The sequence below is a fragment of the Arachis hypogaea genome, chromosome 5, assembly GCF_003086295.3.
Source record: "Arachis hypogaea cultivar Tifrunner chromosome 5, arahy.Tifrunner.gnm2.J5K5, whole genome shotgun sequence".
Taxonomy (NCBI): domain Eukaryota; kingdom Viridiplantae; phylum Streptophyta; class Magnoliopsida; order Fabales; family Fabaceae; genus Arachis; species Arachis hypogaea.
In genome coordinates this window covers 114,566,209-114,583,230 of record NC_092040.1, presented here as the reverse complement: position 1 = coordinate 114,583,230, position 17,022 = coordinate 114,566,209, and the positions used below count along the sequence as shown (strand labels likewise).

At 33.9% G+C, this 17,022-nt stretch overlaps 2 protein-coding genes and 1 non-coding gene across 5 annotated transcripts; 1 reads left to right on the top strand and 2 right to left on the bottom strand.

Moving 5' to 3' along the window:
* Nucleotides 1-5,909: 5,909 nt before the first annotated feature.
* Nucleotides 5,910-11,216, top strand: LOC112803000 (sterol 3-beta-glucosyltransferase UGT80B1). 3 transcript variants are annotated; one of them, XM_025846449.3, is made up of 16 exons: nt 5,964-6,245; nt 6,456-6,552; nt 6,657-6,931; nt 7,169-7,317; nt 7,636-7,875; nt 8,027-8,138; nt 8,257-8,427; nt 8,573-8,636; nt 8,835-8,892; nt 8,994-9,171; nt 9,402-9,532; nt 9,714-9,816; nt 9,979-10,055; nt 10,167-10,214; nt 10,305-10,454; nt 10,633-11,216. In XM_025846449.3, exons 3-16 carry the CDS (start codon nt 6,700-6,702, stop codon nt 10,831-10,833), a joined length of 1,914 nt encoding a protein of 637 aa, XP_025702234.1. In that variant the 5' UTR covers nt 5,964-6,245; nt 6,456-6,552; nt 6,657-6,699; the 3' UTR covers nt 10,834-11,216. The 3 variants fall into 3 exon arrangements, with proteins under 3 accessions (XP_025702233.1, XP_025702234.1, XP_072093998.1); XM_025846448.3 differs by having other exon boundaries at nt 5,910-6,552; XM_072237897.1 differs by having other exon boundaries at nt 5,984-6,245; nt 6,456-6,931.
* Nucleotides 11,217-11,262: 46 nt separating this feature from the next.
* Nucleotides 11,263-11,458, bottom strand: LOC112804307 (U2 spliceosomal RNA). The gene has a single exon (XR_003202921.1). It is a non-coding gene; the product is annotated as a U2 spliceosomal RNA (small nuclear RNA).
* A 716-nt stretch (nt 11,459-12,174) lies between these two features.
* LOC140184632 (citrate-binding protein-like) lies at nt 12,175-13,097 on the bottom strand. The gene is made up of 2 exons (XM_072236566.1): nt 12,783-13,097; nt 12,175-12,694 (listed from the first exon to the last, which is right to left on the bottom strand). The coding sequence occupies exons 1-2, from the start codon at nt 13,071-13,073 to the stop codon at nt 12,308-12,310; spliced, it is 678 nt and encodes a 225-aa protein (XP_072092667.1). The 5' UTR covers nt 13,074-13,097; the 3' UTR covers nt 12,175-12,307.
* Between the last annotated feature and the right edge of the window lie 3,925 nt (nt 13,098-17,022).

Here is a 17,022-nt window from a genome sequence, read left to right as displayed (position 1 = left end):
AAACTAGAATTTTACGATTTTGGATATATTTTAAAAATATTTTGTATATAATATCATACTATTAGATGTGTTATAATTAAAAAATAAAAACACAATTTTTATGATCATATCAGTTAAATCTTTTCTCTTAAATTTTAGAATTTTTTTTGCTTCTTTACTCAAAATATTTTATTTATAACAATTCTATTGATAAAATCAAATAAAATCAAACTGAGAGGAGGCTTCAGCTATGCAGGGTGAGTGAGTGTTACGGGAAAAAAGGAATAACCCGCTGTATTTGTTATGTGAAGCTTACCCCACGTCAAAGTTCCAATAACTAGTTCTCCTATGAAGTGTACAAGTAGTTAGAGACATTTTCGATTTTAATATTTAAATTAAATTAATTTATAGATATGTACCTAAAAAATAGAAGAGTGTTTCAATAAAAAAAATAATTAAATGTTATTAAAGGCTGATTAAAGGCTGATTAGTGTTGTACAAATAGCATTTTTCTTTATTCAATTTATAAATATCGAATTTGATAGTCTCATAATCCTGCCACCGTTTAAATCCCCTCGCCAAACTAACATGTCTTACGAGCATCAATAAACTTCCATCATCACAACCAATCAAATAGTTATATTGGACAAAATTGGTGTCAAGTTTATAAAGAGGTCTGCCTTGGTAAATTCTTCTCACTGGCTCTAACTTTTCTTTTATATCAAACTAGAGTGAGACCCGCGCAATGCGCGAAGAAATAAATTATTTATACTATATAATATATTTTAATAAATGTTATATTAAAAAATTTTAGAGAACATATTATAAATAGATTTTGAATTTATTTATTTTTAAAAAAGATATAGGTTATTTATATTAGAGTTATACAAAACTGCATTTTCTTTTTTTTTTTTCATTTTTCGATTTGCATTAATGGCTACACTTTGTCTTTTCTTGTGGTTTCTTTGTTTGTAAATAATGAAAAAAATAAATGAATGAGAATGAAAAACATATAAAAATGTTATATTAAATTTAAGAAATTTTTGACAATTAGTATAAAAGATTAAGAAATGAAGAGTAGTAAGAGTCTTAATATGTATAAATTGTAGAATTTGAATATTTGTAACTGAAATTTTTTATAATTATTATTATTATGATACTTTTAATGTATATTTATTGCATTTAATTAGTACTTGATGTTTCAATTGAATAATAATAGATAAGAGTTTTTGTTTTAATTTTTTTAAAACATTTTACTAAATAATGATTGGTTGATTTTTATCTAGCAATTTTGAGTATTAACTCTTTCGGTCTGTCATTACCACTGCAAATTCTTCTACAATAAAGAGAATAAGACATGGTTAAAGAATGATAATCTATTCAAAGTAAATTGTGGAAGTAATACTGCACATGTGGAATAACAATTTGAAAAAGAGGAACACGTAAATGTAAATTGTAGAAGAAGTATTTCACATGTAAAATAACAATTTATAATTTGATGATGAAATATTGCAATCGATAGTATATAAGGAGCAATAATTTTAAATGCACATTAATTTTGGTTGTGAGCGTTGGACAAAACAGTTTAAAAAAGATGAATACATAAACTTGTGCTACTTGCAATGAGTTCACAATTAAAAATGTTATTATTTATAACAAATAAATAGGGCTATTGAAAATGATATTGAACAATGAGAAGAGTAAACGGCAAAGTTAAAAATCTTTAGGAAGATACTTGGGATAAATTTCTTACGTTGGCGCCGCCGAATTGTGACGTTGTTTTGAGACCCAGAATCGAGCTCTGGCAGGGAAACTGCAAGAGAAAGAATGGAGTTTGTCCTGATTTTTACAATTTATGCAATGAGGCTCCGCCGGAGATGAACATCGCAATGTATAATTTGTTTTAAGGAAAAAACAATGGCTCATGGGACCGAAAGAGGATGGAGGAAATAAGATGAGACCAGAAGAGGATGGAGGAAGTAGGATATTGGTACGGAGAGGTGGTAAGAGGGTGAGGATTTTAGAAAAGTAATAAGCTCTTTGGTTTTGAGAGCTTTTTGTTAAATGTTAATTTGTGTTTTTGTTGTTTTAGAAATAAGGATTTATTTGAAAAAAGTTAATTTGTTGGTTTTTATTGTGTTTTTTAGTTGTTTTTTGTGTTTTTTTTAATGTGAAAATAAAAGTTGATTTGACAAGATTTGAGTGATGGATTCTAAAATTTTGCCAAGTAAGCGTTGGTGCTGACATGGCGTTAGTAAAAGAAGAGAAATAATTTAAAAATAACGTGGGTAAACCTATGTACCTACTTTTATATATTAAGAATAGATTCATACAGTTGGAAGTCATAGTCCACTGCATATATATTCTCTTAAAAAAATATGACATCCATAATCTCCTCATGACTTGTTGGAAACTTGATCCATCTCCGATCATTGGGCCTATCATTGGGCCTGTAAAAGGCCAATTTTCGACAAGGTCCGTATATGACCACGGCCATAAAACCATTGTAATGATCATTGTTAGGTGCTGAATTCGTAGTAACCTTCCAAACATTCATTTTATGCATGAAAATTGAAAATCATATCTGCCAATGAGCCTTGGCTCTAGTGGCATTTCTCCCTCCTCCCTATCTCAAGGTCTAGGATTCAAACCCTAGAAAATGCAATTGAGAAAAATTATAAAAATATGTGAGGAATGTGTAGGTGTGTTGTGTACTTAGGATTGGGGTTTGTCTAATCTGTTGGGGTATCTAGGATTGAGAGTTGTCTAATCCACCGATCAAAAAAAAAGAAAATCATATCTAGATGTAAATGGATTACATTCGTACGGTGCCTTCGTTTTGATTACCATAGATGTCGTCCTCTTTCAAAGAATTTTTAGCAGCAGCAGTAGCAATAGGTAATAGCAGCCATGGAACTTTGTTGCCACTGGTAATCAGTGGATTATTGAAGTTCCATTGCTTGCAAACGAATCGAAGTTGAAGGTATTCATTGTATGAATGGAACCGCTTTGTAATTTGATTCAACATATCATGATGTATGCCTGCCCATTGATCAACTCCACCCATATCTTTTTTCAGTAGGTTTAATTGGTTTTATCTTTTTTGAATAGGGTTAATTGGTTTTATTTAGACGAGTGTGTTATTCTCCTTTGTATAACAATGCAGGATCTCGCGGACATTTGGATTTGGATTTGAAATATTGTTACAATAGCTTTTTGTTTTTAAATAAATTCAAATTTCTAAATTTAATATTATATAATCTTATAAGAATAAGAATATTTTAGTACTTGTTTGGACGTTATTAAATCGATAAAAAATATTTTTTATTTTTTGTGTGTTTAGTAAATTTTTAATGATAAAAAAATATTAGAAAAAAATATTTTTGTTCAGAAACTACGATTTACATCTTTTTTTAAGAGATATTTAAAAAAAATATTTTTCACGTAATAAATGAATAAGAAAGTACTTTTATGTTATTTTACCCAAACATAATTGATAAATAATAAATCTTTTTACATGAGATGTTTAAATATAAAATCACTTTTATTTTGTAAAAAATTTTTAAAAAAAATATCATTTAAAAAAAATTTCGAAAATAGTGCCCAAACAAATCGTTAATGTTTTTGACATAAATAAAATAAACTAGCTTCAACCTTACTCAATTTTCATAAATTAAATGAGATTTGATTATACTTTTGAATATTGTTAAACTTTCATAAGTTTAAGATTTTTTTTTTTGGTCAAATACCCTTACAAACTCACACACCCCTTTTCTTTTTCAACAGGTTCCATATATCAATTTTTTAGACAGAACTAAGATTTGAATCCGCTGCACCTCTTAGCAAGGAAAAAAAAGAAGAAATAAAAACAGAAGAAAGAAGTTGATTACACAATCAAGTGTTGGGGGTTCGAATTCCGCTTTATGCATGTAGCAACGTATTGGCCAGCGGTAAATGAAGCTCAGATTCGCGACGGATTAGTCCTTGACCTATCGGATTGAGAAATACCATGAGAAACCAAAAAAACATTTTAATTAACAAGAAAATAGTCTGGTAACTAACTGAATATTTATATTTTAACTGTGAAATCTATGTTATCACTTATGAGTAACATTTTCAAGCACAAATGCCCTATTAACTCTGTTGGTTAGAGCGGCCAATTCTAATATGTTTTTCTGTCACGAGAATTTTGTTGTTCGAACGAAAAAAAGGCAAAAACAAATGGGGAAAGGACTTTGATTCAAGCCCATGTTAGGCCTTTTTATGATTCAAAAGTGAGTTTTACGACAATAAAAGAAAATACTAATTAAAAAAGTTTCAAGTACTATGGTGTCACAACTCAGAACCAAGATGAAAAAAAAGAGGAAAAGTATTATGTAAAAAAGAATTAACTCATGCGAAAAAAAAAATGGTCCTCAACGGGCCGAAAAATAAATTTATTCATATATTAACTATTTTTTGAATTAGCTCATTAGAGTCATCAGTTAAAATACTATAAAAAAATATTAAAGTACTAATACTGTATGGAAATATAAAATGGCAGTAAAACTTAATTAAATATATATTGTCCTATTTTAATTTTTTTTTGGGTATATTATCGCTGGCTAATGCATGATGATTTGTAGTTTTCACTAAACCAATTCATGTACAATATTGGACTTATGATCTAAGTAGTAACTGATAAGTGCGCATAACCAAAATAATAATTAATATGTCGTCGAAGCTTCATAGAAAAAAAAACAAGAAGTTTTCCAAATATTTACTTGTTATTTTGTTCTCTGTTGCGTGTACATCATAGTCTTCTTGTGTGTATTGTATTTGTATATTCTTTAATACATATTAAAACTATTGGAAGAAAAAACTGCAGTCAAATGTAAGAACATTATTATTTATATATTTATGGGTATCAAAAGGTCATTTTTAAGTTTTTTTTTTTCTCGAATCTCCTATTTGGATATTTTAGTAACTTAGTTGATAAGAATCCAATATAAACTATATATATTTGCAGAATGATTTAATTTGCTTGGTGACATGTTAGTCAAAAGAGATGATGTATATCCTACTTTCCTAGTTCTCATTTTGATACGTCATCTAAGATATTACTAATTTTAGAGATCCTGATGTGCTTTATTTTCTTATTAAATTAATAATCTTTGTGACTTTTACAAGGAAGCAATATTAATTAAATATGAAAAGTATTAAATTAATCTATTATATTAAGTTTAATTTTATTTTAATTTTTAAAGTTTAAAGTATTATATTTATATAATTAATATCACCGTCTTACTAAATTTTAATGTTATTTTTTGTAGGAGAGGTATAAAATCGGCGGCAACAGATGCATTATCACAAATCATTGATTTTGGTTCAAGCACATGGAGAACATTGTTAAATGTTGATTGTTGAGAACTCGTTTTTTAGGGTGAAGTTTGTCGGTGACGACAAAGACAAGGCCATTATCATTTCTACTACGGAGAACTCCACTCGGCCATCGAAGAATTTGGTTATGTAAGTTTTTTTTATCTGAAAATTGAGTTTCGTTAATTATTTAACATTGACATTATGGAGAGACTACATTGAAACTAAATAAAATATTTTTAAATTTAAATAGAATACTTTAACCTTAACGACTAAAACATGATTGACCCAAATACAAAGAACTAATTTAATACTTTATCTTATTAAATAATAAACTAATAATATTTTATGAAAAAAAAAAGATCTTATGAATATCTTAATCAATCGTTTCTGTAATATTATACTAAATAATTATTATGTACTGTATATATAAAATTGAGTTACTTTATATAAAAATACATATTTAATATCTTAAAAAATATAAATATATTCAAATATACAATAATTAATTTGATGGTTGATATTTAATATATATAAATATATTCAGATATTATCTTTTTTTCCTTTTACAGGGAATTTTGTTTTCCTCTCTGGAAGAATGGAGGGTCACCTTCACAAAAATTGACATCTTTGTAATCCTAACTTCGTTGCTGTTATGTTTCTGACACTGAAATGGTTAAATGAAACAACTTCCTTGTCCAAAACAACTACCACCTCAAACCCATCTCAAAAAAAAAAAAAATCAATTTTTTTCTTTTTATTTATTAAAATCCTTCCATTTTCCAGCGTTTTTTTTTTGGGTACTTGAGTTGAAGCAAGTAGCAATGCCATGATTGGTGTAAATGGCGAATAAAGTTATTATGATTCCATTCTGCTGCAATCTCTTCTTCAGATGCCACCCTGTTTCAGTTAAGTGAAGCTTTCTCTCTTGTTCTTTGTGCTGAAAGTGATGGTATAGCTTGATAGAGCTGGGTCAAGGTTAGAATTGGAAAAAGTCTTTAGCTTTATGTTTACCGAACGTTCTTTGTGCTTGATTGACTGGTGGGTTGTATAAAGCTTTCAATTATTTAGTGTTGTGTTTGGTCTTTTTTGATCCCCCACTTGCCACCTGTTTATAGGGTGATTGAAAAAAAGGGCTAAAAGTGGAGATGGAGAATGTTCAGATGCCATGGAACTGGTTTTGAAGTACTTTATGGGTTTGTGAGCTTAGTAAAGGTTTGATACATAAGAAAAAAGAAAAATTTACTCTTTAGTGAAGTGTGTTTAGAGGGTGCTATAGTTTGGTTGCTGGGTTTATTTGTTGTTTATGGAATTGGCAGAGTTAGAACCAGAAAAAGTGAATGAGAGTTGAAAATACAGATTATGGGAATGGGCAGTAATACCAATGGGATTGGATACTTGTCCAAGGAATTTTTAGAAGGCTTTGTTAGCATACAGAATAAAGATCTCAGGAGAATGAGTGACGATGGATTGGTTATAGCTGAGAGTAAGCTTCCAGATGAACGGTTTGATTCGACTTCTTGTGAAGAGGAAGAGGAATGTGAGGATCGTCTAGGCCAGAGATCATCAAAAGTTGGCTCTTCGCCTCGAGGAGGTTAGTTCTCATCAGATTCTTGTCAAAAGTTTCTTTTGTTAGCCTATTAGGTAGTTGATGACTGTAAATTAAGCACTAGAATTGTTGTAATGTAGGTTATGGACTGTGTTCTTGCTTCATGTCTTCTCTTCGATATGTTTTTCGGTTGAACTAACATTTATATCTTTAAGTATGTATGAATGGCAAGCATATTTGATGCTATGACATAGTATAAAAAGTTGAATATTGTTCTTGAAGGTTTGGAGCATTTCACCAGAGAGACTGCTGGAACTGAGAGGAACCTGCTTATTTCTGGTCATGAAGTTATGCTTACTAGATCAATGATGGAAAAATGGGGATCTCCGAGGCATGAACTAATATTGGACAGGTTGTCCGAGCGTGACAAGGTACATATAAGTGTCATCTTATTTACATCGTTTTGATTTTCATGTTTGTGCTTGTGCATTTTTAGTCTAATTTAAGTTATATGCTTAGATGTTAGTGTTATTTCAAGTATATATTGAAGAACACTTAATTACTTGTATGTATATGCTGCATAATCATGCTTAGGAGCTGACTTTACATTTTGATATTATTATTTTGTTCTGTTAAGAATATGAAATCTATATTTTAAAATATGTAGCATGACATAGCTCTCTTCTTGAAATTCTCCTTTTATTTGTGATTTATGCATTAGAGTTGCTAAATTCTTTCAATTTTCTCAGCAAAAACTGATTGCCAACCTAGTGAGAATACAAAATGATGGGACTGTTGAAGTTGATCTAGAGAAAAGTGCACCTGTTGCATCAGAATTATTGGAGTTTCAATCTTTTGAAGATTCAACATTGAGTGGAAGTCTTATTTCTGAATCAAAGAAATCAATTCCACAGCTGCAAATTGTCATTCTTGTGGTTGGAACTAGAGGCGATGTACAACCTTTTTTGGCCATTGCGAAAAAACTTCAGGCATGTTTGAATATTCCTGACCAATTCTTTCATGAGATCATGTGTGACAATGATCTGTTTCGTAGGATGCAATCAATATTTCCAACTACTTTCAATGAACTCTATCCAGATTGTCAACTTTTCTGAACTCATACTTTATTATTGCTAGCAGGAGTATGGTCACCATGTTAGGCTGGCAACACATGCCGATTTCGACACATTTGTAAAGTCTGCTGGTGTAGATTTCTATCCTTTGGGTGGCGATCCTCGTGCTTTGGCAGCATGTAAGAGTTTAATGCAGTATTTACCAATCATGAACCTCTCCACTTAATAGTTTAATACTTTGATGCAATATTTTCTATCCTTGGTCCTTGAAATTATACTATGTTTTTCTTATACTAGATATGGTGAGGAACAAAGGTTTAATCCCCTCCGGTCCGACTGAAATATCTATTCAAAGAAAGCAGCTGAAGGCCATAGTTGATTCTCTTCTTCCGGCATGCACCGCACCTGATTTGGAAACTGGCGTTCCTTTCAGAGCTCAGGCTATTATTGCGAATCCCACCGCTTGTGGTGAGTGGTTAGAAGCCTAATGTACTTTGTGTTCTTCTTCATTTCATACTTTGCCATTTATTTTCATTTCTTTCTTTTCCATTTACATGTGTATTGTTTCTCCAATTCATAAGAGATGAAATGAATCATATTTCATGGTTTGTAGGACATGTACACGTTGCTGAAGCCCTTGGAGTGCCGATACACATATTCTTCACGATGCCTTGGACGTAAGTTAAAGTCATAATAATGATCATTAAGTGGAAATTTATGTTATTTACTTTTGATATAGAAGGCTAAGGCTATATTGGTTTCATAAGATACAGATGATTCCATGATTCCTGACTCATAATAACCATTAAGCCTATATTTCTTTCTAAATTCTTTCTTGGAATCACTTCTCACATATATGTTTTCTCAATAGGCAGGCCAACATATCAGTTCCCACATCCTCTGGCTCGTGTTCCGCAAAGTGCTGGTTACTGGGTATGTACTTTTCTTGAACAACTGTCTGCATTCTGAATTTCGATAATTGTGTAATATGTTGCTGGAGAAGTTTACCAGTAATCATGTTTCATTGCATCCAGCTGTCCTATATAATTGTTGATCTTCTGATATGGTGGGGGATCCGAGGAATTATTAATGACTTCAGGAAAAGGAAATTGAAGCTTGCTCCTATTGCATACTTCAGCATGTACCGTGGATCGATATCTCATTTACCAACTGCATATATGTGGAGTCCTCATGTTGTTCCCAAGCCTAGTGGTATGGACATGGATCAAATAAGCACAAACATGATTAGTGTTCCATGTTAGTTTCTTGAGTAGCTTAATTGCATAGTAACTTTTGACTTGGAGTTGAATTCAGTGAACTCTTTTGCTCCATACACATGTTCTGTTGATAAAACCACGCTATTTGTCTTGAAATATTTGATAAGCATGCTTTGTAGTGTCAAATTTCTTACCATTGCTAAAAATATCTAACAAATTTTACAGATTGGGGACCTTTAGTTGATGTTGTTGGTTATTGTTTCTTAAACGTTGGAGCAAAGTACCAACCACGCAAGGATTTCGTCGAATGGATCCAAAAAGGCTCAAAACCATTATATTTTGGGTTTGGGAGCATGGTAATGGTGGTTTTCTCTTGAACTGGGTCATTTTGTATGAACAAATGAGTAGTTTTTCTGCAATTTTAATGTCTTCACAACATTAATAAAGTCTTAAAACAAGCTTTTTATTATCCAACATAATAAAAAACGGAGTTTTTGTTAGTCCTCTAAATGATAGTATTGTGTTTTACTTTGTTAGCCTCTTGAAGATCCTAAAAGAGCTACTGATGTTATAATAGAGGCTCTGAAGGATACCGAACAACGGGGAATCATCGATCGAGGATGGGGAAATCTCGGGAACTGTAAGTATTCTCCTCCAAATTTTATTCCTTAATTTTCAGAATTCTCAATGTTAAATACCACATTAGATTTGGTTTGTCATCTACACTTTGTTCAGAAATTAGATCATGATCAATGTCACTTCCATCTTGTGTTTGGGATAGTTATTTTGTTCCATTATGCAGTGACAGAAGTTCCTGACAATGTTTTCCTTCTAGAAGGATGCCCTCACGACTGGTTGTTTCCTCAATGTTCCGCCGTGGTGAGTCGAAATTTACACTTCCAGGGTTATTTGGGAAAGAAAAAGAATAAAAAATGCTTATCACGCCAGAGTGATCAACTGGAGATAATTAAATTTCTGCTCAAAATACAGGTGCATCATGGTGGAGCTGGAACCACAGCTACAGGACTAAAAGCCGGGGTAATGTTTCAATATTGTAGCATAAGAAACTGTGTTTATGTCTCAGCATTCGTGCTGGTTGATTACTAATATAACTACCATAACTAACAGTGTCCGACGACCATCGTTCCATTCTTCGGAGATCAATTCTTTTGGGGGGATAGAATATATCAAAAAGGGCTAGGTCCAGCACCAATTCCAATTTCTCAGCTCACTCTTGAGAATTTATCAAATGCCATAAAGTTCATGCTCCAGCCAGAGGTAACTTCGAGTCCAAGCTACACAATCTATGACTAAGCATTGAAGTTGAAAATGGAAACATCTATATTTCCTTGAATGTTAGATTTAATGGATATTCAATTCAGGTCCTTTTTCTTATGGTCATGGTTTCTGTTACATTTATGGTTAGATCCACTCGATTCTAATAATAAACCTTCAGGTGAAGTCTCGAGCAATGGAAGTTGCAAAGTTGATTAAGGATGAAGATGGTGTTACTGCGGCAGTTGACGCGTTTCACCGGCATCTACCGTCCGAGCTGCCGCTCCCAACTCCATCTCCGGTGGAGGATCACCCAAATGCTTTGCAGTGGTTTTTTCTTCAAATAGCCAAGTGGTGTTGTGTGCCGTGTGGTGGTGTATAGTTTTTTTTTTTTTTTCCCACACTAAGTAAAGTATTTTCTTTTATTCATTATATAGTTATTTTTTTAGATGAGAGCTTTAAGCCTTGCATTTTTCAAAATAGGAGGATAACATTCTATTGATTTCAGTCAAGTAATTTTTGTGAAGGTTTGACTAATAATTACGTATTGAAGATGTATATTTCATCATCCCAAAAGAAAAATAGAATCGGTAGCAATAGAAGTTGAGGATAAGAGCTTGGTTTCATTAGTTATAGCACATAGTTTGCAATTACCTATGTATTTTTGTTTAATTTGTGTTCTCCTATAATGGATCAATTTTGTGTTGTGGAAGACTCAAATTTCTTCACTTTATACTAATGTATTCAATTTATTCTTGTGTTAAACATAATTGTATTCTAGGGTTAAAATGAAATATTTCAAACTGAATAGGTGGGGTGCGCCAGGCCCATGCGATAGTGTAAGGCTTAGGCGACGCTCGACAAGCCCAGTAGCAAGCTACTGTAATGGCCCATCCCCCTCAAAAAATAAATTTAATATCGTGTGGGCCAATGGCCCACATATCAGATATTAAACTGATAAGAACAGATACTACACTTGATCTTAGCCAAAAGGCCGAGAAAGGTATGCTTTTCAGAGTCCAAGAATTGTTCTTTTATAACCAAAGGCTTGGATGCTTGTTCCTCTTCCCACGGATGTGGGACATGATCTCAAACGTTCTAATGAACATAGCTCTCAAAGTTGTACCAATTATTATTTTGACACAAAGCATACAAGTCTTACAAATCTGGATCGTATTTTGAAGTTCCTAAGAATTAGATCACATCTTTGGATCACTAAGGATTATAAGATTCTATATATATTTGATGTTTGAAAGGGTGATTTCTTTGGTACCCATCTTTGTTTAGAGGGTAATAAGGATATTAATTACATTGATCAAAGGCTACGACAAGTAAAAGAATCATAACAAGGATAAGTACTCAATATCAGTTATTACTAATTAACTATCTATACTCATAATTGTATGATCTACTAAAAAAATGTTTTAATTAGGAATAAATCTATAACTTCAAAATTCAAATATGTAATGAAATAACTTGATTCATATGTCGTTGAGTGAATGGAGGTTTTGGCCTGCAAATGCTTCAAAACCATGGTGACCAATCACCATGAAGTGCTCTGAATAAGATTCAAGTTCAGATCCTGGAATATTCATCATTAGTTTTGTACACGTTAGATGGGCCGAATATTAAGTGTTAATTTATTGAGCAGGGCTAGCTAGTTAGCTAATAAATTATTAGCTAACATTTCAAACAATAATATAATCCAATAATTTAGCTTCGATTAGACATAATATAATATGGTCAACCAGTTGATTAAACTTGGGTTCGAGAGCAAACCAACTTAATTTTGAATCTTGGATCAACTAAACAGAGAATACTAACAACAATGGATTATTATTGAATGAACAAAATTATTATAACCTATAAATTTTGATGCCTCTCCATCTTGATTCCATGTAGTAGCTTATATTAGCAGGTGCTGCATAAACACCACATTTGAAGTACAAGTCTCCAGGACCTTTATCCTTTGTATGAAACTTTTTCTTTCCATCAATGAACACCGAAACGGTTCCACCATCAACATCATGGATAATATTGAGTCTGAACCACTTGTCATAAAGATTTTTAGCCACTAAATCTCTGCTGTAGTATCTCATTTCTCCACTATTATATATTCTTAGTATAAGTGTGGTAGCACCATGTGCAGCACCATGGATCTGTGCTATTGTAGCACCAGATGTTCCATTTGGTACAAAACCATACCCTTCAAATTGCCACACCCCTGAGTTGTAGTCAAGCCCCTGAAATATTAAATTAGAGTTTACTTGCGACACAAGGAAGAACACAGAAAGAGTTTAATTTTGATATACTGAAAATAATTAAGCATACTGAGATACGAATTTCCGTGCGAGGTTGAGTGTGGCTGGTTGGTTCATGAGGCTTGTCGTCGGCATAGACCCATAACCGATGGATTCCATGTTCATAGCTATACCTTTGGTCTAATGGTATGTCATAAGGTTTTTGCAATTTCAAATTTGCTTGTGTCAAAGGAACAGGACTAAATCCAAGAGTAGGATCTCCATATGCTACTACTTCTAAGGAATTATCTACACAGAGTAACAGAAGAAAAAACATAGATATAGATAGAATAGAATAATTATTGCATGATGAGCGGCACATGTTTTTTTCTTTTTGCTCAACAACTACACTTCACAGCCATGATGAAACCTTTAGCAGCAGTGGCAGATACATATATAGCTCCTAGTTTCTAATTAATGAATCATCATATTATTATTTTATCCTAATTAGTTGAGCCAACTAACCCCTAGATTGTTGTTTAGTATAAGGAAATAATAGTTAACCTGATTCACGGGCTTGGTTAATTATATTAGATATATATGTCACTGCCAATAATCATCATCAGTGTCTTAATATGTAGTATTTTCTCTTGGAGTTTCATGTGAGGAATAATGCAGGTTAAGGCCTGCAAAAAAACTGGAAATAATATCTCAACCATGGTCACCCTAAGGATAATCTTGATATATATATATATATATATATATATATATACCTTAAACCAAAACAATATATGAATATGAGTGCAGAAAAGAAACACTTGCCAGAATAAAGTGAAGAAATTGGTAACGGAGGATAAGAGACCAAACTCAATATGACAATGCATGCTATGTTGTGATTTGTGAATAAGAAAAGATTAAAAACCAACTATGTTTTTTTAACAAAAAAAAATGTTTAATATGTTTTTTTCTAATATTTATCTATCTAAGTTAATATAATTCAAAGCATTAACTTGTTTATTATTTTGGTATAAACATTTAATAATTAACCATTTTATTCTGACCACAATTATGCTTTTTATTTTTCGACAGCATCTGTTGAACCAGGCAGTGGACTTGGCATAAGTACAGATTACCAACACTCTTCTGAATAAGAATAGTTTTTGTTTTATTTTTTTCTTTCATAATATATAATTTAAAAAAGACAATAATACCTGTCCAAAGAAAATACAATAATAGAAAATGGGTCTCCTTTCTAGATTTAACTACATTGACAAAGGCCTATACAAAAGATTTTTTTTTGTCAGTTGGATTAGACGGCCCTTAATCTTAGGATTTGAATCCGTGTGCAGTTTCTTGTGAGGCAGTAAATACTACCATTAGCTCCAAATCTCGACTGTAAAAGATTTTGTTAAATTAAAAAGGCATGGGCTCACTCAGAGGCCCTTGCCTATACCCAACAAAATTATAATAAAAAATTTTCATTAATTAATCAATTTGAGTTGGTGGTTAGTTCACTTAAACAGCGTCAATTTCTTCTCCTAACTAGTATTTAAATACGACTATACTAAATATATGTACTGTACCCTACAAAATTGGAACCAACGACCCATATCTCGACCACAACTGCAACGTTCACAAAGAGATAAGCAACGAAGCCGCACTATGACCGTAAGCACCCAATAATCTCGGCTAAACCCGAGATTCACTCCAACAAACCTGTAAACAAATTCAATAGTAAAATCTATAAGAGCGGCAGCCACTAAGTAAAAGGGATATATCGAAAACACACACATATACTTATAAGTAGTCTTCGTTCTCATCTTTAGAAAATATCTCTCACTAACTTGAGCGTCGGAGTCCTTTTTGCAGGTACCCCACTCGAGTCGTGTTCAAGCAAGGCATCCCTCATTTCGGACATACGTCATCATCACAGTCTCTCCCCAGACTTTGCTGTATAGCTCGGAGAAGAGTGACCTTGCACGAACATTGGCGCCCACCGTGGGGCCATCAACCTCACGTCTTAATCTTTTTACTGATGAATATCATATCTGCCTTGTACGCTCTCTCCTTTTTGCAGGAACCAAGCCATGACGGACCGTTCGACAACCCCTTCAAATAACCCCACTAATGCCGATTTGTTAGCCGTAAACGCTGCCCTGCTCGCAGAAAACCAGCGGATGGCAAACTATTGGCCGGAATGCAGAACAATGACGAACAAAAAAGCAAGAAGGAAAACACCGATCAACATGAAGAACACCAGTCAGAATCGAATGTTAAAACGGGGAAAACTCACGTTAGAACAACATGACGGCGAAATAATCCCTTATCGGAAGAAATAATGAGCTTCAAAATGCCCAAGAATTTCACACTTCCGATGATATTAACGCCCTACAAGGGGATCGGAGACCCTAAAATCCACATCACGAAGTTTGAATCGATGATGTTCCTTAATAGCGACTCCGATCCCATCCTATGTAGATCTTTCCCGACCTTTTTGGATGGAGTTGCTTTATTATGGTTTTCTAACTTGCCCGCAGGATCAATATCAAGTTTTGACGAGTTCACTAAACTATTTGTAAACCATTTTGCAGCATCAAAGATTTATGTACGAGATTCAGATTACCTCAGCACCATCAAGCAGGGGCAGCAAGAGAGCTTAAAAGAATACATGACGCGGTTCACAGAAGCAGCCATGCAAATACCCGATCTTAACCCCGAAGTACAACTGCACGCAATCAAAAGCGGCTTCCGACCAGGGAAGTTTCAGGAAGCGATTGCGGTGACAAACTCGAAAACGCTGAAAGAATTTCGAGAAAAAACCCAGGGCCAGATTGAAATTGAAGAACTCAGGGAGGCCCAAAGAAACAAAAAGCCGATTAAAAAAAGAAGAAGAAAGACCGCAAAGGTTTACCGACAGAGACATAAGAAAGCCATTCAAACTAGTGCCGAAGTTTGATTCATACACAAAATTCAATACGAAACAGGAGGATATAATCTAGGAGATCCTGCATAATAAACTGATCAAACCGCCAGTCAGAGCGGGAACATACCAAGACCAGAAGTATGTGGACAAAAATAAACACTGTGCCTTCCACCAGAAGTTTGGACATACGACGGATGAATGCGTAATGGCAAAAGATTTGCTGGAGAGATTGGCAAGGCAAGGGCTCCTAGATAAGTATATCTCAGCCAGGAGGCAGCGAGAAACAGAAAGAGAAAGCAGGCAAAAACAGGTTGAACCCCCCCATCTAAGGGGATTATTAACTACATTTCAGGTGGTTTTGCAGGCGGAGGGACTACAACCTCGGCCCGAAAAAGAAATTACAGAACAATGATGACAATGGAAGGATCCCGGCCAGAAAGGCAAGCATCAATACCAAACTCTCACATCAACTTCAGCGCGGCCGACTTCAAAACAATCTGTCCGAACTTAGACGACCCAGTTGTCATCTCAGTCTACATGGGAGAATTAACAGTGAAGAAGGTCCTACTCGACCTAGGAAGCAGTGCCGATGTCTTGTTCTATTCGACCTTCAAAAAGATGCACTTTAGCGACAAGGCACTACAGCCATCACCCGGAGAATTGGTAGGGTTCTCCAGGGAAAAGGTATCGGTATCAGGATATATTTGGTTGAGAACAATAATCGGAGAACCACCAAATAACAAAATGTTAGATATTCAATTTTTGGTGGCTGATTGCCCCAGCCCTTATAACATTATCTTAGGGCGTCCATCGCTAAACGCTTTTGGAGCCATTGTCTCAACTGTCCATCTTTGTGTAAAATTTCATTTGCAGGATGATGCGGTGGGAACAATATACGCCAACCACAAGGAAGCCAGGCAATGCTACAATGCCAGCCTCAATGTCATAAAAAAGGAGGCGCCTTGGATCCATACAGTGTATAATTCGGCAAACATACCAACTTTGACCGAACTTGACCCCTAAAGTGGCAACCATCGCCCCACACCAATGGACAATCTCGAAAAGGTAATATTAAATCAAGATGAGCAATTTACTAATGTAGGGTCCGCATTAATCGCAGGACAGAAGACCGATCTTATGGCACTATTAAAAACAAACGCCGACCTCTTTGTATGGACACCGGCGGATATGCCCGGCATCGACTCCAGCTTTATCTGGCACAAGTTGGCGGTCCACCCCAACGCCCGACCTATACAACAAAAGAAAAGGAATCTGGGCGATGAACGAAGAAAGGCAGCAGAAGCAGAAACCAAAAAGCTCTTAGAGGCATGGTTTATTCAGGAAATCCGATTCTCAGCATGGTTAGCAAATGTCGTAATGGTGCGGAAAAACTCAAAAAAATGGCGCA